General features: G+C 42.1%; 1 protein-coding gene across 11 annotated transcripts in view; it reads left to right on the top strand.

Moving 5' to 3' along the window:
• The window catches only part of dpep2 (dipeptidase 2), a 73117-nt gene that overhangs the window by 39605 nt on the left and 13833 nt on the right, over nucleotides 1–19679 (top strand). For 10 of the 11 annotated variants that reach the window (XR_006314146.1, XM_043707025.1, XM_043707020.1 and 7 more), the window contains 4 exons: nucleotides 11687–11863; nucleotides 14771–14855; nucleotides 16408–16483; nucleotides 16567–16702. Coding sequence is in view for 10 of the 11 variants with exons in the window: in XM_043707025.1 (XP_043562960.1) it covers nucleotides 11687–11863; nucleotides 14771–14855; nucleotides 16408–16483; nucleotides 16567–16702 (474 nt within the window). In the remaining variant the exon portion in view is untranslated. The remainder of the gene's footprint in view (nucleotides 1–11686; nucleotides 11864–14770; nucleotides 14856–16407; nucleotides 16484–16566; nucleotides 16703–19679) is intronic. The other variant, XM_043707022.1, reaches the window with a different exon arrangement.

Genomic DNA, 19679 nt, shown 5'->3' with positions numbered 1-19679 from the left:
ACCCAAGGGATAGCAAAATAGCACTTGTCCCCATATAAGTACCTTTAGAAAGTTTCCCTTCCTGCCTGAACCAAATGGTGTTGTTGAGAATGACAAGGGAGGGAGGTCTATGTGATTGGTCGTAATTAGTTTGATACCAGTCCCTGAATAAGGTCGGGTTATACCCTGCCGACTGTCATTCCCGTGCATCAACACAGTAGCCGTTCGGCCACAAAGGGATTCCCCCCCACCCCACCCAAGTGGGGTGGCATGTGGGCACATATCCAGTAGCTGGTGTCTCTCCCCATGACACGGGCTGTCTGGTAGGCCAGGTACAAAAAGGTATTATGCATAATGGTGTCAGTTTGAAATCCACCTGTTCCCAAGGCCATATTCCCCAAAGTCACAAGTATGGAAAACATCTTTGTCCTTATCGGTGTCAGTTTCCACACTGACTCTTTTGCAGTCAGTTCTGTGTATCCACAGGGGGTAGTCTTGTACCTTCATAGCTTTGGGGGTGGTCAGCAGCACCTGAAACAGTCCTTTCCATCCAGGTCCCAGCTTCTTTCATTTGCAGTCTTTTATCAGGACAAATTCCCCAGGCTCAGCAGCACGGTAGTCCCCTTCAGGCAGATTGTCACTTGCTCTGTAAGCCTGGCGTACCTGTGAATACAAACTCTGGAGAGATTTGGTTATCCACCGCAGGTATGGCCTCATCTCCTCTCCCAGGCTGTTCATATCTAGTCTCTCAGGGAGGGGGGAGCTGGACTATCCCAGGTCTTCATGGGGTCCTCATGGGCTTCTCGTAAACCACCTCAGCAGGAGACAGGCCGGTTTTGCTTGAAGGGGTAATCCTCATGTGGAACTGGGCCAAGGGTAGGACCTTCAACCACCTTAGGCCTGTTACCTGTTTTAGCTTTATCAGCTTTTTTTGAGGGTACCATTTGCTTGTTCCATCACTCCAGCTGTTTTTTGGGTGGTGACTGCTAGTTCCCCGCAGATCCTCTGGTTAATTTTAACCACAAACTGTGGCACACTGTCTGAGCTTATTGTTTCTGGGAGTCCATAGGGGGGAATTATTTCCCTCAATATTTTTCCCACTGTTGCAGCCGTGTTGTCCCCCGTCAGGATTGCCTCAATCTATTTGCTGAAAACATCTACTATTGCCAAACAATATTTATAACATTGTACTCTGGGTAATTCTGTGAAATCCAGTTGTAGACAATTGAAAGGCGGCAAGGGGTTAGTCTCAGAACCGCAAGGCATCCCTTGTCTTTTTGCAGATCAAGCATGCTTTGGCTTGTTTCTCAGCCATTGTGTTGGGAATCAGGGTGCCACCAGGTTTGTAGCAAAGTGCTGACCATTCCCTCCTTTCCTAGGTGTGTACAGTTATGATTGGTAAAAGCAAAGAAGGAACACAGACCTGTCCCCACAGTTTGGTATGAACATCAAGGGTGCACCCCATCTGTGTCCCACAGTCTGTGTTCCTCTGCAGGGGCGTCCCACTATAAGTGATGTATCTCACCCAGGTCGGGCATACCCGTCCTCATACGTGTTGTAACGAGGTGTTGCTGTGAGCCCAACTGAACCAGGAAAGTGGGTGTAAGGCTGCCTGCTTGGCAGCGGCATCAACTTGCGCATTGCCCTTGGAGATTGTGTCAGTGGCACCAATGTGAGCTGAACATTTGATCACTGCTAGGCTGGATGGTAACTGGGAGGCCTGTAAAAGATTATGCACAAAAACAGCGTTACTAATGGGTTGCCCCATGGAGGTTAAAAATCGCCTGTGCTCCCATCGGATGCCATAGTGATGGGCAACGCCAAAAGCGTAGCAAGAGGCTGTATAAATATTGGCCGAACTCCCTTCTGCCAGGATGCAAGCCCAAGTGAGGGCAAACAATTCAGCCTTCTGTGCTGACAGTGGAGTCTCAAAGCCTGCATGTTCATCCACTTCAGGATCCGTAGCAATCACGTATCTGGAGCATTGCTGACTGTGGGTGAAATAAGGGAGCTGCCATCCACATAGAAAGTGAAGTCCGCATGTTCAAGTGGCAGGTCTGTGGTATTCTGGTCCCAATGAAATTCATCAGTACTGGCTGAAGGTGCATTGTGATCGTGGGGCAGCTGAACAAACTCCGTTTTTGTGTGATTTGGGGTCATTCTGGCCATCCCAGTAATAAATAAGGGCTCTCCTCATCTGTGTCCTGGTGTTCTCAGACCAATCCATGTTATGTGTGCACCATGTCTGTGACACTTGAGGTGTCCTCTTTGAATCTGTCATTTAAATCACTAAGTGTGGACTGGTTCTTTTCTGTCACCCTAGCCCGTTTGTTCCTGCCACTTAGTAACTTCTGCTGGTGACAAGATCATACAACAGAGGGCAAACTGATCCTGGGATGTTGCATTGTCCATTTGAATTGTGTGCCGGACGTATTGGGTGAATTGGGCAGATTTATCTTTAGCGATCTGGAGCCTGATTCATTATGGGGGGCATAGTTTTTTTTTGGGGGGCGGGGGTAGGGACATGGGAATGGTGAACTCCAGTGCAAAGGTAATAGGGTGCTGCAGTTTCCTACAGCACATTTTAAAACCGATCAGCTATACAGGAACTCTGGTACAGCAGCGGGGACAGAGTCATAGGTGGCTCAACAGGAGGCATCGGTGCACTAGGGTAACATCCCCATTTCCCCCTCTACCTCAGTATCATTTCCTCCCTCCTCAAACAGGGATGGTATGCCAGACCTGAGCTCGAGATCCCGAGAAGTGCTTAGGTTCTCTCTACATATTTTTGCTTTGGCCCCTCTTGTTTATCTCAGTCGGCTTTAGCTTCTTTATGCTGTTTCTCCTGTTCCTTTTTTTAACATGTCGTTAATACAGTTTCAACATCTAAGAGAAGTATTGCCTCCATACTATCCAGAAATAGTAGTGTAAAGAATCCCAACAGTTAGATTTATCCTACTCCTAAGCAAGCTTATCGAGTAAAAAAAATAAAAGTGGCTGCTGCACAGAAGGTTATTCAACCCCTTGTTTCAGTGCCAGTGCTTTGCATGAGGAACACACAGTCTCACTTTCCGTTAATGGTTCCTCACTTGCTATGCTGTCTACATGTTTCCTCATATTGCCGTAACTTCTGTCGCTGACTGAACATTAATCAATGCAGCCATGCTTTAAAGTAACCATAATGCAATGACACAGATTACTGACAATATGGAAAGGTATAAAGCTTTGCCAATTAATCAGTTAATTAACTGTAGTAATGCAGTTCAGGATAGTACAAATTGTTTTAAAATATTGAGTAAAAGCATATTTAATGAGAGATGGAAACTGAACAAGTGATTAGACATCATACTGTGAAGTAATAAGAACGAACAAACAGGTCGCAAAGTCACAAATGATTCAAATCTGCTTAGTGTTGTATGTATGAAATTGTATCAAGATTGTTCAATTACATGCATATCCCACTTAGCTGACCAAATTACAAGATTTTTCCTATCAAGTAGGAGTCTTCAATATAAACTGGAAATTCATTTAATCAAAATCCAGAGCTATAATGTAGAATGTGCACAGTTTCCAACTCTGAACTCCATTAAAATTACTTGGTTCTTATCTATCAATTTAAATCCCCAATTTGTTTTTTTTTTCAAGCAGTTCTGATCAGTCATTGCTCATTTATAATTCCTGACTGTGGCAGCATTAATAAAATTTTTGTATGTATAAATAATGACTAACCCAAAGACACAGATATTTACAACAGTATCTTGAGAAGGTGATGGTAAACCACCAACTTGAACTGTCACAGTCCATGTGCTGTAGGGAGACCCATAGAGTCTTTAGAGAGGGAGTTCCAAGACTTTGATTTGGTGACACTGAAGGAATGGCAATGCATTTCAAAGTCAGGATGATGGGAGAGAACTTGCAAGTGGAGGTGTCCATATGTCTGCTGCTCTTGTCCCTTTGAATGGAAGGGGCTGTGGGTTTGGAAGTTGCTGTCTAAGCAGCCTTAGTGAATTTCTGTAGTGCTTCTTGTGCATGGTACACACTGCTATCACAGATTGTCATAGTAGAGGGAGGTGCTTGTGGAAGTAGTGCCAAATAAGTGGGCTGTCTTGTCCTGGATGATGCCAAGTTTCTTTAGTAAAGTAAATCATAAAGGAATGATGGCAGTGTGTGCTAGACTGGACTGGAAAATTAGGTTAGCAGAAAAGACTGTTGATGAACAATTGCAGACGTTTCAGAAAATAGTTCATGATTTTGCAACAAGGATGTATTTTCGGAAGGAAGAAAGGTTCTCTGAAGTAAAAATGCCAATGATAGTTCACCAGGAAGTCAAGGACACCATCAAATTGAGAGAAGAATATCATACAACGTGGTACTTGTGGTAAGCCAGAGGATTAGGAATCTTCTCAATCAAGGAAAGATGACCCAAAATAATCAAGTAACTATTGCTAGAGAGAAAGTACAAGAGAAAGATGCACTGGTAGTAATTTTGCAAAAATCCTTCAGAATTGGAAATGTCTAGAGAACTGGAAAATTTGCCAACCTTATTCAATAAGGAAGGGAAACCAACACAATTAACTATGACAGTTAGCTCAGTTGGCTGCATGGCTGGTTTGTGATACAATATGATACAAACAGTGTGGTTCAGTTCTCGCAAAGGCTGAGGTTACCATGAAGGACTCTCCTTGTCAATATCTTTCCTTCGAGTTGTGGTGACCCTCCGGTTAAACCACCACCAGTTGTCTGTCTGTCCTGTCTGTCCTGTCCGTCCGTCCGTCCGTCCGTCTGTCCGTCTGTCTGTCTGTCTGTCTGTCTCTCTCTCTCTCTCTCTCTCCCGACTGAGACAGCAGCCCCATGATCTAGTAAGACTATGGAAACTTTACCTTAGTTAGCTTAACACCTGTCATAGGGCACATATTCGAATCTATTATAAAGACTTTAATAGCAGAGCTTTTAGAAATATGTAATATAATTAAGCATGGCCTCATGAGATTGAAATCATGCCTGACAGAATAATTAGAATTATTTGACAACAATATTATTTTGTTGGAGGCAGCTCAGAAAATGTTTACTAGGATGATCCCTGGTATGGAGGGATTGTCTTATGAGTAAAGTTAAACAGGTTGGGACTCTACTCACGGGAGGTTAGAAGAATGAGACGTAATTTCATTGAGGCATGTAGGATTCTTAAAGGGGCTTGCCAGGGTAAACGCTGAGATGATGCTTCCCATCATGGGAAAATCTAGGAGCATGGGGACATAGGGTCAGAATAAAGCGGTGCCAATTTAAAACTAGGACGTGCAGGAATTCCTTTTCTGAGAGACCTGAGAGTCTTTGGAACTCCTTGTCACAGAGAACAGTGGGGGTAGAGTTCTTGTGTACATTTATGGCTGAGATCAGTAGATTATTGGTCAGTAGAGGAATCAAGGGCTACAGGGAAAGGGCAAGAAAGTGGATATGAGGAATATCAGATCAGCCATGATCCTATTGAATGGCAGAACAGGTTTGAGGGGCCAAAAGGCCTACTCCTGTCCCTATTTCTTATGGTCTTATTTTGATAGCAACAGGATAGATAAAGGAGAACCAATGGATATAATGTAATGGCATTCAATAGGGTACCGCCCATAAGGCTACTTTGCAAGATAAGGGACTTAGTGTTCCACATAGCACATTAACATGCATAAAGAATTGGCTAACTAATAGAAGACAGAGTTAGAATAAGGGAGGGATATTCAAGATATGTCTCCAGAACAAGTGGAGTGTGACCGGGATCAGTGCATGGATCACAACTGTGTTTACTATTGTTTTGAGACAAGTAGTGGAGAAATATCAGGAAGGTCAATACATTATGAAGATTTTAATCATTGATCTCGAAGGCTTATGACCAAGTGCTTCACAAGGAGGTCTGGAGATCTCCTAGAATTTGTGGCGTCCCTGAGAAGTAATTACAATAATTATCGACATATGCAAGGAGTTCCAGAGTTACAGTGAGAAACAGTGTGAGGGTTTGTGACAATTTCAAAGCCAAAGGTGGATCATATCAAGGATTAGCACTGAGTCCCTTTCTCTCAACATGTTGAATGTTGTAACTAAAGGAAGTGAGATGGGAAGTGATGTTTGCGATTGACATTGGGCGATATGGTGGGACTGATGGGAAGACAATCGAACATCTGGAGAACTAGAGACAGACACTGGAAGATGGCTTCTGACGATCAATGAACATTCATAGACAATCAGATTGGGACAAGGAGCGAGCATCAGAGTGAAGGGGGAAAAGTTTGAGATGAAAACACAGGAAATGAATATTTTCAAGTTCCTGGGGTCAGTGGTGGCAGAAGATGAAAGTTTGAGAAGAGAGAAATTAAGTAATAGATTAGCTCTGTTTGGAGTATTTGGAAAAAGTACAGTTGAATGTTACATAGAAAACTGTTGCTGAAACTGAAAGGGAAAATCACAAGGCATTTCAGAGACTGACCTTGTTATCTAATCAAGAAGGAAATATCAAGAAGACAAGACCAGTGACTGAATACCATTGAGAGGTAAGTGCTGAGATGGATCTCGTGCGGAGAAAAGAGAACAAAATCAATATCCAGCATATCAGGATATTGTGAAAACATTGAAGAAAGTAACTGAAAAAGATGGAAGTGATATGGTTGTCTGTTGGGGAGAGAGAGAGAATCAGGTGGTGGTGGCAGCAGGAGTGATCAACTAGCATTGTGATGAACCCACGTAAAATGGGAGAAGCCAAAAGAAGAAACAGCGTTGTTATATCAAATCATAAGCAGTTAGAAACTTCATTTTGCAATATTATAAGTAGCTGCTGTTCACCATGAAAGGCGATCATTAAGATGACATACTAACAATTGCCCTAATTCTTGCTCAGTGTGATTTCCTTCTGCATCTATGGGCAGGATTCGTAGACCCAGATGAGAGAGTTGCAGAGTGCACTACTGTTCACAACTCTTCAGCATTCTGTGGTCACAGGCAGCAAGGCCTGGACGATATCATCTTAGCAGATTACATAAAAATAGATTCGGCTGTCAGGCCACCATTGTGGAAAATACAAATCGTTAACTGACTTGCTGGCATCATATGGTGCCCAGGCCAACGTTCTGAGGTTTAATGATGCATACTAAAGCACCACGGTAATAGGTTAGGATGTTGCACACATTCCCCCTATTTACACATGTAGACAAAACAAGTTGTTCAATGCTACTTTTTCACTAGCAATGCTAGTTGCAAACAACATCAGAGCTCAGTACAAGCAAGATATGGACGCCTCTTCAAAATGAGGTGTGAGAATATAGCACTGAGGTAGATAATCAGCCAAGATTGACAGTAATGGAGCAGGTTTGAGAGGATGAATGGTCTCTTCCTGCTCCAATGTTCCTATGTTCCCAGAAATTGCTATCAATGAAGAATTGAAAGGAAGCGAGGGAGGAACTTGGAAAAGTTACAACCATTGTGGAAATGGTAATGAGAAAGTTGTTGAAGCTGTAACCTGACAAGTCTCTGGCTTCTGACAGACTTTTATCCTAAAGTCTTCAAAGATGCAGTGAATGAGATAAGTAATGTGCTGGCTATAATTGTCCAAAATTTCCTGATTCTCGGAAGGTGTCATTACATTGGAAAATAGCGAATGTAACTCCTTCATTCAAAAGAAGAGGGAGACAGAAACTAAAGCTCTACCGGCCACTTAACACTTAACCTCGAACGTCTTCTCTAGGTATCACTAAAGATGATGTAGCAGGACAGTTAGTAAAATGCAAGGTAATCAATCAAAGTCAGCATGGTTTTCTGAAAGGGAAGACCTGTTCACTCAATTTATTGGAGTTCTGTGAAAATGAAACATAGTGCGTATAAAGTTGAACTGGTTGATTTAAGATGGTAAAACACAGGAGCAGAAATTGTCTATTCAATCCATCAAGTCTGCTCCTACAGTCAATGAGATCATGGCTGATCTGATAATCCTCACTTTCCTGCCTTTTCTCCCATAACCCTTGATTCCCTTTCGGATTAAAAATCTGTTTATTTCAACCTTAAATATACATAAGGAGCAAAATTTGAAGTCATTTGTGCTGAACAATTTGCAGATTCACTACCTCAGAAGAAATTCCTCCCCATCCTGTCTTAAATGGGCAATCCCTTTTCTGAGATTATGCCCTCTGAACCTAGATTCTCCTGTAAGAGAAGCATCTACACTGGCAAATCCCCTAGGCATCTTGTATGTTTCAATAAGGTTGCCTCTCATTCTACAAAATACCAATGAATTCAGGCTGATCCTACTTGATCTAACCCCACAGTCTCTCTATACCTGATATCAGTCTAGTGAACCTTCTCTCGACTAATTAATGCCTTGTAAAGTTTTAGCTAGACCTCCCTATTTCAATGAGAAAGTGAGGACTGCAGATGCTGGAGATCAGAGCTGAAAATGTGTTGCTGGAAAAGCGCAGCAGGTCAGGCAGCATCCAAGGAGCAGGAGAATCGACGTTTCAGGCATGAGCCCTTCTTCAGGATTCCTGAAGAAGGGCTCATGCCCGAAACGTCGATTCTCCTGCTCCTTGGATGCTGCCTGACCTGCTGTGCTTTTCCAGCAACACATTTTCAGCTCCCTATTTCAATACTCTCTTTGCATTGAAATGAAGGCAAAATTCCATCTCCTGTACCTAAATCTTCAGAAGACATTTGATAAAGTACTATATCAAGAATTATTGTGGAAAATACAATGAGGTGTAGAGAGTAACAAATTTCCAGGAATAGAAGTTTGGCATCTATTGTGTCTAGCTAATAGGAAACAAATAAATGGGCCAATTTCTGGTTGGCAAGATTGTAATGGTTTAGGTGCCACAGGGATCAGTGTCAGAGTGTCAGTTTTAAACTGTGTATAAATGCCTTTGATGAAGGTACTGAAGGTATGATTGCAAAATGCAATGATGTCACAAAGACTGGTAGGGAGGTAAATTGTGAAGAAGTATAAGGAGGTTAAGAAAAGGCACATAAAATCTGAGAGAGCAAAAATCTGCCAAATGGATGATAATTTTGGAAAGTTGTAATTATCCATTTTGGTAGAAAGAATTAATAAAGCATTTTAAATGGTGAGAGATTGCAGAGTTCTGAGATGCAGAGGGAGTCATAGTACGTGAACCACACAAAGTCAGCATACAAATACAGGAAGTAATTAGGAAAATGATCAGAATGTTTGTTCCAAGAGAATTGAGTACCAACATATGCAGGTATTGCTTACATTATACAGAGCATTGTTGAGGGCACATTAGACTGTTGTGGATGGTATTGGTCTGCTTATTTAGCAAGGACATAACTACATCAGAAGTAGTTCAGTGAAGTGTCATTGCAGTAATACCTGGGTTAGATGGATTGCCTTATGAAGAACAATTAGTCAGGCTAGGCTTGTAACTGCTGGAACTGAGATCTTGAAACTTGATTGAAACACTTCAGACCTGAGCAGTCATGACAGGGTGGATATGGAAAGGATGTTTCCTGTTGTAGGAGAATCTACAATTATATCGTCGCATTTAAAAATCAGTCGCCCATTTAAGATGAAGGCAAGGAGATTTTTTCTCACTGAAGGTTTTTGAATCTTTGGAACTCTCTCTTCCTGAAAAGGCAGAGGAAAATGAAGCTTTAAGTGTTTTCTTAAGGTAGGGGTGCATAGATTCTTGATAAAGAAAGGGAGGGGGGAGAAGTGAAAGTTTATTGGGGTAGGCAGGTCAAATAATCCGATCAGCCATGATTTCATTGAGTGGCAGAACAAACATAAGGGCTGAGTGGTATAATCCTGTTCCTGATTTGTATGTTTTTTGGTATTCTTTCTGGACTATATGTATGCATCTCCTGAGTTGTCAAAGGTCAGGAAACAGCTTTGAAAAATAAAACAAACTGCGGATGCCAGAAATTTGAAACAGTCTGTTCATAAGAAATAGGTAGATTTATATTGGGCATTCTGGGGACTCAAACTGCTGTGAGCCGTTCTTCACCAAGTATTCAAAAGCTAAGCGTTGTTGTGCACTCAATATCTTATGTTACATTGGCACTGTGCATTTCTGCCATCCTTACAAAAGTAGTAGCATCAATCAACATTTGTGGAGTCTGGGATACCACAGGTTGAGAAAATAAATTATAAATGGAGAAGGGAAGACATGAAACTGTGACACAGGTTATTGAAAATCTATTCTAACAGCAATATCATTATAATGGCAGCTATTGATAGTACCTGCTATGAACAGGCTTCTAGCCAGAGGGCTAACTCTGTGTTTCAGTAATGAACTGCAGCTTCACTGCCTTATCGAATGAAAGTAATCAGCTTCCTCACACTTTGCATTTACAAAAATTCAGAATGGCTACATCTATATTTCCATGCTTCTTTGTTAGTTTTTACTCATTATCTACTTAATAGCTATCCACAGATTGCAAAGCTCCTGTCTGTTTTGTAGTTCAGAAAGTTTAATTTTTTAATTGCTGTTCCAATAGAGTAGTTCTTGCTTCCTTACTGCTGAATTCAAGCTTTCTAAGTATAATATTCTGCTTTGGAAATGCTTTGAGCAGTACATACCTTGAGCATAGAAGTGTAAATTTGAGCGGCATTCCCCTGGGGAAAATAAATCTGCAATCCACTTGTACACTTTTATAAGTAATGTGGTTATCAGGGGTTCAGGAAGACTTAGAGTTACAAAAATGCACCCACTTGAACTACATCCTCAGACTGCCATGTTGCTGAACCACTCAATTGTACAATCGCTTGATAACCCAGCCCACTGGCAATGTTTATAAATAAAGCCCTATGATGTCTCAGCACAATTACATTCCCTTACTGCTTCTTAAAGGTTGTGGTCACAATTCTAGGAATGAAGTGGCACGTGCTTTGCCTATCTTGCACTCCAGCTCTGTGTATCCACCCTCCCAACTGCCACCAAACAGAACTCTCCTCCTCTGGTGAGGCTAGTGAGAAAGGAAGGACTGGGGAACTTGGCATGTTCTAGCCAGCCATTGATCACTATTATTCTGGCAGTGTCCGAAGCATCCAATCTGCTGCATAGACCAACCCGTTTGACAGGCTACTTGTCCAATAGTTGCTGCTTATCTGGTAGTATGCTCAGGCCAGCTTGGAACTTGGAGGGGTGCAAGCTTGCCCCTTGTTTATCCCCTTTCTCAGGTCTTAGTAAGTCACTGTTGTCATGCACAGTGGATCATTTTTACACAGCAAGCTATTACAAATAATGGCCAGTTCATCTGTTATTTTGAGGGAAAGTATTGCCCAGACCTGTAAGAAAAGCCCTCTGTTCTTTTTCAAACTAGTGCCCTGGAATCTTCTGTGCACCTGAGACATTTTCAGAGATTCTCACACAGCTCAAGCTGCTGGAGGTGAGACATCCCATGTTTGGTGACTGGAAGTGTTCAAAGTGCAACAAGTTTTGGAAATATCAGTCCAACAGTCCAACACTTGGCAACTTTACTCAGGCTTAAGGATCCTGAATGGGGCAATGAAAAAGCTGTCACATTGGAAGAATGGCTATTTGAGGCTGGGCATGAAGTGTGTTATATCTGCTATCCATTTACTTGATCTGGGAGAGTTTAATCCTTAGCTCCAACAGACACTTTGATGAACATGAAAGTTGCAAGTCAACAGATTTTCATGTGAGTGCTCAAGGAGACTGACATCAATAAACTGTGTAAATTTAATGTTGAATTTTAGGAGGTTGTGAAGGAGATGAATCGATTGGGAATGATAATAGATCTGTCACATACTTCCAGTAACACAGCAAAAATGGTCCTTAACATCTCCAGGGCACCGGTTATCTTCAGCCACTCATCGGCTTACGCTATCTGCCAACATCACAGGAATGTTCCAGATGAACTTCTCAAGATGATCGTAAGCAATTCAAACTCAATTCTATGATGATGTTTCTCTTTAATAATTGTTCAGAGAACACAATTTACAATTTACTGATGTTATCGTGGTATGCCAGGAGCAGCGATAGATGTTTACACAGGAGAAATAACCATGGTGTGGCCCAGCTCGTACTACTGGGGGCAAACATTCCCTGAGCATCATCTGCTTGGCCACCATATCTTCGCTGTATATGCAACAAACCCTGTTTACGCCACTAAACTTTGCATTTTATGGCAGGTCATTTGTTTTGGCTTTCCTATGAGAACAAAGCTGTTTATGCTGCTGATTTTGTAAAATGTGATATGTTAGTGTTGGGTGATTTTACTTTTATTTGTTCACGGTACGTGGGTGTTGAGGCTAGGCTAGGCTAGGATCGGATGTCCATCCCTAGTTAGATTGTGGTGAGCTGCCAGCTTGGACTACTACAGTCCCTGGGGAACACCCACTGGACTGTTAGGGAGGGATTCTGAGGTTTTCACCCAGTGACACTGAAGGAAAGCTGCTATAGTTCCAACATAGGATACCGTGTGCTTGGAGGGAAAGCGGCAGAAGGTGGTGTTTCCATACATCTGCCTCTGTCCTTCCAGGTGAGAGGTTGCAGGTTTGGAAAGTTCTAAGACTGAACCTCTCTGAGTTGGTACAATGTATTTTGTAAATGGTACTTACCATTGTCACTGTGCATTGATGGTGAATTGTATGAAAGTGGTGGATGGCAGGCTGCTTTGTCCTTTAGGGTATTGACCTCCTTGTGCAGTCATCCAGGCAAGTCGAAAGTAGACTCCTGAAGTTGGTGGGCAGGCGAGGGGAGACAGGACATGAGTTACTCACATTGTAAGTTAAGTGCTTCTGTAGCTACAGAATTTATATGGCTGGTCCAGTTCAGGTTCTGATCACTGGCAATCCCTGGGATATTGACAGTGGGGGATTCAGTGATGGTAAACACCATTACTTGTGAGATGCAAATGTTACTTCCCACTTATTAGTCCCAGTCTGAGGATGTTGTCCAGGTCTTGCTGCATTTGGACTCTGGCTGCTTTAGCATCTGGGGAGTTGTGAATTGTGCCCAATTCTGACCTTACGATGAAGGAAAGGTAATTGATGAAATAGCTGAAGATGGTTGGGCCTAGGCCACTACCTTGAGGAATTCCTGCAGAGATGTCTTGGAGCTCAGATAATTGACTTTGAACAGCCAAAACCATCTTCCTATGTACCAGAGAGAGTTCAACCAGCAGAGAGTTTGCCCCTGATTCCCACTGATTCCAGTTTTGCTAGGACTCCTTGATGCCACACTGGGCCGAATGCAGCCTTGATGTCAGTGGCTACTATTTCCACTTCCTTTCTGAAATTCAACTGTTCTGTCAATGTGTGAAACAAGACTGTAATAAGAGCTGAGAAGCCTTGGTGGAACACAAACTGGCTGTCAGTGAACAGATTATTGCTGAGTAGGTGCCATTTATTAGCACCTTTTGATGACCCCGTGTATTACTCTGCTGATGATAAGTGTAGACTGACCGCATGGTGATCAGCTGGTTTGGATTTGCCCAATAAGTACTTTTGAGCAATTTTCCACATTACCAGTTAAATGCCAATAGTTATGCTGGAATAACATGGCTCAGGAAATGGCTATTGCGTGCTATTAGAACACTATTGTTGAGATGTACTCAGGGCCATAGCCTTTGCAGTATCCAGTGCCTCCAGCCACTACTTGACATCATGTGGAGTGAGTCAAATTGGCTGAAGATTATGAAACTGAGGACCGCAGAGGAAGCTGAGATGGATCATCCACTTGGCACCTCTGACAGAAAGTTGTTGTAAACGCTTTTGCACTGATGAGCTGGGTTCTCCGCCACTCATTAAGGAAGGGGATATTTGGAGAGCCTCCCATTCTGATTAGTTGTCTAATTGTTCACCACCTTCATGACAAGGGAACTTAGATTTGATTGCTTAGTTGTGGGATTGCTTACCTCCATCTGTCACATGGTGCTGCCATTGTTCTGGCATGCAAGCAGTCCTACACTGTAGCTTTACTAAGTTGGCACCATATATTCATTGACATATGCCTGGTGCTACTCCAGACATGTCTTCCTGCACTTTTATTGAACCAGGGATGGCCTCTTGGCTTGACGGTAACAGTGGAATGGGTGATACGATGGATCATGAGGTTACACAATAGGAGTAATAGGAGGTTATTCAACCTTTAGTCCATAACACTGTTGAGTAATTGAATCAATTCCATTCCCCCTCTCTATGCGCTTAGCCCTGCAAGGTTAGTTTGCTCAAATGTCTATGTAATTTTCTTTTGAAATTATTAATTGCTCTGCTTCCAACTCTTCGTAGGCAGAGTTCCAAATCATTATCACTGACAGAGAAAAGAGGTTCTTTTACACAATCTCTCGCTCAATATCTTACACTGTGCCTGCAGGATACTGTCATGGCCTTTTGTCTAATTTATCTCAAACTATCATAAATTAAAGCTCCCATTCCTCTGTGTCCTTTGCTCCAATGAGAAAAACCTCAGCTTCCCTAGTAAAACTTTGTAGTTAAAACTCTTAACCCCTGTAATCATTCTGGTGAATTTCATCTGCATTGCAGTAATGGTTCAATGAATCATTGCTATGCCAATATGCTGCTGCATTGGTCATGTCCCCACAGAGTTCCTGATCTCAATCTTACATCTGAAAGCAGATGTCAAATGGGAGGCAACAGATGTTTACAACGAACAAAGAAACATCAGAAACATTGTCCCAGCCATCCTAATCTCTCAGCAAGAGAATTCAAGAAGGTCTGAAGATTTTGTGGAAAATAACCTCAACATTAAAAATAAGAATTAAATAAGGAAATATGTGTTCACATCAGCTGTGATTTTCTCTGCGACATTTTTTTCAGAAAAAGAACAACGGCTTAGTAATGGTGAACTTCTACTCTGGTTTTGTCTCCTGTCAGAAGCTTTCCAATATTTCTAGAGTTGCAGGTAATTGATTTGAAAAGTTGCACTGGGATAAAGCAATTGTTATGCTATTCTGCCCCCAAACCCTTTTAAAAGGTTTACAGCCTTTGATGTTCCAATATTTATAGTCAAGTTATGAAATTGTTCCTTTGGATGAAATAAATCACTTATGTACTTGCTCACAAATGTTTCAGGGTGAAAGAATTCATGGGATACTCTGGTGATGAGACGAGAAGCTATGCCTTAATTTTAGTTAAATACCTTGAGATCAAAATGAAAGGTTATGTCGTATGAAATGTGGAACACAGCCTCCATCATTTACTTATTAATTTGTTTTTCTTTACTGTAGTGAATAAGAATAGGGAGTCAGCAATCTTGCACAGAACAGATAGAGAAAGGATTCCCATTCAGGAAAGGATTGAGAACACAAGATAGCATTGACCTAAAGTAATTGGCCAAAGAAACAAAAGGGACATGATGAAAGGATTTCTTAGTCAGTGAATGGTTAAAGTCTGCATTACATTGGCTAACACTGTGGTGGAGTTAGTTTCATGTGAAGCATTTCACAGGGGAATTCTGAATTAGACTGTTATCTAAAAAGGAAACATGCTAGGTTTCAGGCAGATTAACTCAGTGATTTGCTCATTTGGAGTGTTGTTGCAGTTACAACAGACTGAATAGCTTCTGTTTGCATTGTACTAATTCTGTGATTCTATGAATGTAAGTGCCTGATCAGGTAGAAATCATATTTGGGGGATTGGTACAGGATGAAGTGAAAAGCTAAGCAGTATGTTAATCAGAGCAGATTACATAAAAACTTTAAAATTCCAGGATAGAGAAGGAGCACATTTGATTCATCATGTCCACACTAGCCACAAAACAGCTATTAATCTAAGCCCACGTTCCAAGAGAAATGTAGATGTGCCTCAGACCAAGGCCTGGGATCAGTAACTATAGGGCCCAATAACCAGGGGTTTGGGGATTCCAGGGGATCCCTTTACTTTGACCATGGCCTGTGCTAGGAGCAGCACCTAGGCCGATGATATCTATAACCTGTTCCTGTTTAGGACTACAGGTAAGATACTGAGACAGATAAGTAATGGATTAAAATGAATGTCTGTGATCACCTCCCCACAGCAGTGATGCTGTATTAGTGGAGCAAGTGGTAACTTGCAGAGTTTCTATCCTCAGAGCTACAAATCAATCACAATTCCACACCACAGTATCTGACACCACATCTGAGTGTCTGTCTCAATAAAGAGAACAATAAAGACAGAAGATGCAAATGTAGTGGTGGGGGAGGGGTTTAATTGATTTGAAAAGTTAGAAATGACTCTGATGCGATGGGCTGAATGGTTTCAGACTGTCCTGGAAACTCTAAGAGTAAATTAACACAAGCAAATTTTAAAAATCTGAATTTTATCCCCATAACAGGTTTCAATCAATGTGCAGCTTGTTAAGAATAAATGGACTTGCTTTTAATTTCTTATTGAATTTTGAACCTCACTGAGAATTCATTTAGAACATTGGAACTTCTTGTCACAGTTGATGTTACAATTTGTGCCTTCTGTTACAGATCATTTCGACCACATCAAAAAGATTGCGGGATACGAGTCAGTTGGAATAGGTGGAGACTATGATGGGGCCACTGGGTTTGTATTCAATCATAATCCAATGGTTACTTCTTCTTTTGATATGTTGCCTAATATCGCCTGACAGTTGTGGTGGGTTGCAGGTTCCCACAGGGTCTGGAAGATGTGTCCAAATATCCTGCACTCATTGAGGAATTGTTGAGACGCAAGTGGCCAGAAAAAGAACTAAAAGCTGTACTTCGATACAACTTTCTGCGGGTTTTCCGCAGTGTGGAAAAGGTAAGAGACCCAGTGTGAGAGGTTGGAGGGCTGGATCACCTCGTCACTGTTTGTGTTAGCTAAATAATATCACCTCTGCTAAGAGTCAAAATTGTCCGAAGAAACCAGCATTAGGAGCAAACTTCGACAATGAAATCATGCCCTTCCTTCTTCCAACCCTCATTTATCATTGCAGTGAAGGAGGAAATGTCCAGCTGTATATAAAATAACTGCCTTGAGTGAGAGGCCCCAACCCTCAGTCTCAGCAATATCAAAGAGTGAAGGAAAATTTAAAGGGAGAGGCAATGTGAACAAGTGCTCAGCACAAGATAATATTTTCAGTGGCTTAGTGGTAGTCTCTTATCTGGCAGTAAGACATAAACCTCCCTTCCTATACCCCGACCCCCTTCCCAGCCCCTCCCTCTCACTGCCGCTGCTCTCTATCATTAACCAGATTCATTCCTCCCATTGACCGTACCCTCTACCTGTCTTCACCTATCCCCACTTCACCACCCTGCCCCCCCCCCCCCCTTCCGCTACCCCCTTTATCTGCAGCTGCCACCACACTCATCCTCAGTCCTGAAGAACGGTTACACCCAAAACATCGACTTCTCCACCTCCTGATGCTGACTGGTTTGCTGTGTTCTTCCAGCCTCCTGCCTGTCTACAATGAGACATAACAAGCAGTTACTACCAAAAGAAAATTACAAAAGTCATAGGGTAGAATTATATTGCCATTTTTAGTCTGCACAAAGATTTTCTTTTCTCTCATCCGTATAAGCATCTGTTAGCCTGTACATACCAGCAACATTTTTCAGTAAGACCGAATTAAAATGAACAACACTATGTCTGAGATCCAATTATTTCAGATCAAGAAGTACATCAGAAGGGACATTTATCCAGATCAACTGCAGATATCTTCATTGGAAGAATAGGTGGGCAACATTTTCAATTGAGAGTGTGGTGCTGGAAAAGCAGAGCAGGTCAGGCAGCATCCGAGGAGCAGAAGAATCGACGTTTCAGGCAAAAGCCCTTCATCTGGAAGGGCCTCCTGATGAAGGACTTTTGCCCGAAATGTCGACTCTCCTGCTCCTCGGATGCTGCCTGACCTGCTGTGCTTTTCCAGCACCACACTCTCAACTCTGATCTCCAGCATCTGCAGGCTTCACTTTCGCCGGGCAACATTTTGAAGGCTGTTTTTGGTTTTTAAACACAGCCCTGGCTGAAGATATTTTGTGCTGAAAATGTGTTGCTGTAAAAGCGCAGCAGGTCAGGCAGCATCCAAGGAGCAGGAGAATCGACGTTTCGGGCATAAGCCCTTCTTCAGGAATCATATTTTGAGTTCAATAATAATGAGCATAATGTGCCCTTTGCTGTTGAACAATTTTCAAAAATTATAAAGAAATTCGTTTTGAGGCTTTTCCCCCATAAAATAGACTTTGCTTGGTGCTATTGGGTGAAAGAATTTGAAGATAAATAATGAGTTCTAAGTGACAATTTGAGAGCGGTTTTCAATAAAATTGATGAAAACTACCTTGCTTTCAATCAAAGCCAATTTTCATTCTAAATTCCAAATTTTTGGAAGAAGCACCAAATAAAATCAAAAATGAAACCTTTTCTTGTCTAAGTGGGAAACAATCCAAGATATTTCCTCTTTGAAAACAAATATTGCATCTTCAACACTTGAGCATTTCATATTTTTCTCTCTAAATGAAGGAAAGTAACAAAAAGCAACTTAGAATTTACTGTACAGAAACAGACTATTTGGTCCAACCACTCTATATCTTTAGCAGTCTACTGGCTGCAGATGCATCTGTCCATGACAGAGTCAGTAAGAGTGACCACTGCACTGTCATTTTGCACATTGAGACTACCATGTTGTGTTGCTCTATCACTTTGCTAAATGGGACAGACTTTGAACAGATTTAGCAACTCAAGACTAGGTATCCATAGAGTGCTGTGGGCCATCAATTCCAGCACAATCTGTAACCTCATAGCCTGGCATACCACCCCACTCAACCATTACCATCAAGCCAGGGGATCAACCCTGGTTCAATGCAGGGTGTAGAAGGGCATGCTTAAAGCAACACCAGACATATCCTGGTGCAGCTATTAAACAGGTCTAGATGCATGCCAAACAGCATAAGCAACAAGTAATATACAGAGCTAAGCAATCCCACAGCCAATAGATCAGATCTAAGCTCTGCTGTCCTTCCACATCCAGTCATGAATGGTGATGAACAATCAAACAATTCACTGGAGGAGGAGGAGGCTCCACAAATATCCACAAATGTGGAAGAGCCCAACACATGCAAAAGATAAGGCAGAAGCATTCACACCAATCTTCAGGCAGAATTGCCGAGTGGGTGATCCATCTCAGCCTTCTCCAGTGATCCCCAGCATTACAAATTCCAGTTTTCTGCCAATTTGATTCACTTCATGTGATATCAAGAAACCGATAAGCTCACTGAATATTGTAAAAACTACGGGCCCTAACAACATTCCAGCAATTGTACTGAAGATTTGTGCTCCCGAACTTGCCACTCCTCTAGCAAAGCTCTTCCAGTACAGCTACAACCCTGGCATCTACCCAACAGTACAGAAGACTGCCCGGGTATGTCCTGTACACAAAAAGCAGGATAAATCCAACCCGGCTAATTACTACTCCAAGCTACTCTCAATCATCAGTAAAGTCATGGAAGGTGTCATCAACAGTGCTATCAAGCAGCACCTGCTCAGCAATAACCTGCTCAGTGATGCCCAGTTTGGTTTCTGTCAGGGCCACTGAGCTCCTGATCTCATTACAGTCATGGTTCAAACATGGACAAAAGAGCTGAATTCCAGAGGGGAGGTGAGTGATAGCCACTGACATTAAGGCCACATTTGACCAAATGTGACATCAAGGAACTCAAGCAAAATTGTTGTCAATGGGTATGAGGGGGCAAACTCTCTGCTGGTTGGAGTCATACCTGGCACATAGGAAAATGGTTGTGGTTGT

This window comes from Chiloscyllium plagiosum, chromosome 17 (assembly GCF_004010195.1).
Source record: "Chiloscyllium plagiosum isolate BGI_BamShark_2017 chromosome 17, ASM401019v2, whole genome shotgun sequence".
Lineage (NCBI taxonomy): Eukaryota > Metazoa > Chordata > Chondrichthyes > Orectolobiformes > Hemiscylliidae > Chiloscyllium > Chiloscyllium plagiosum.
Note: the sequence above shows the minus strand (reverse complement) of the source record. Positions and strands in the feature narration are given on the sequence as shown.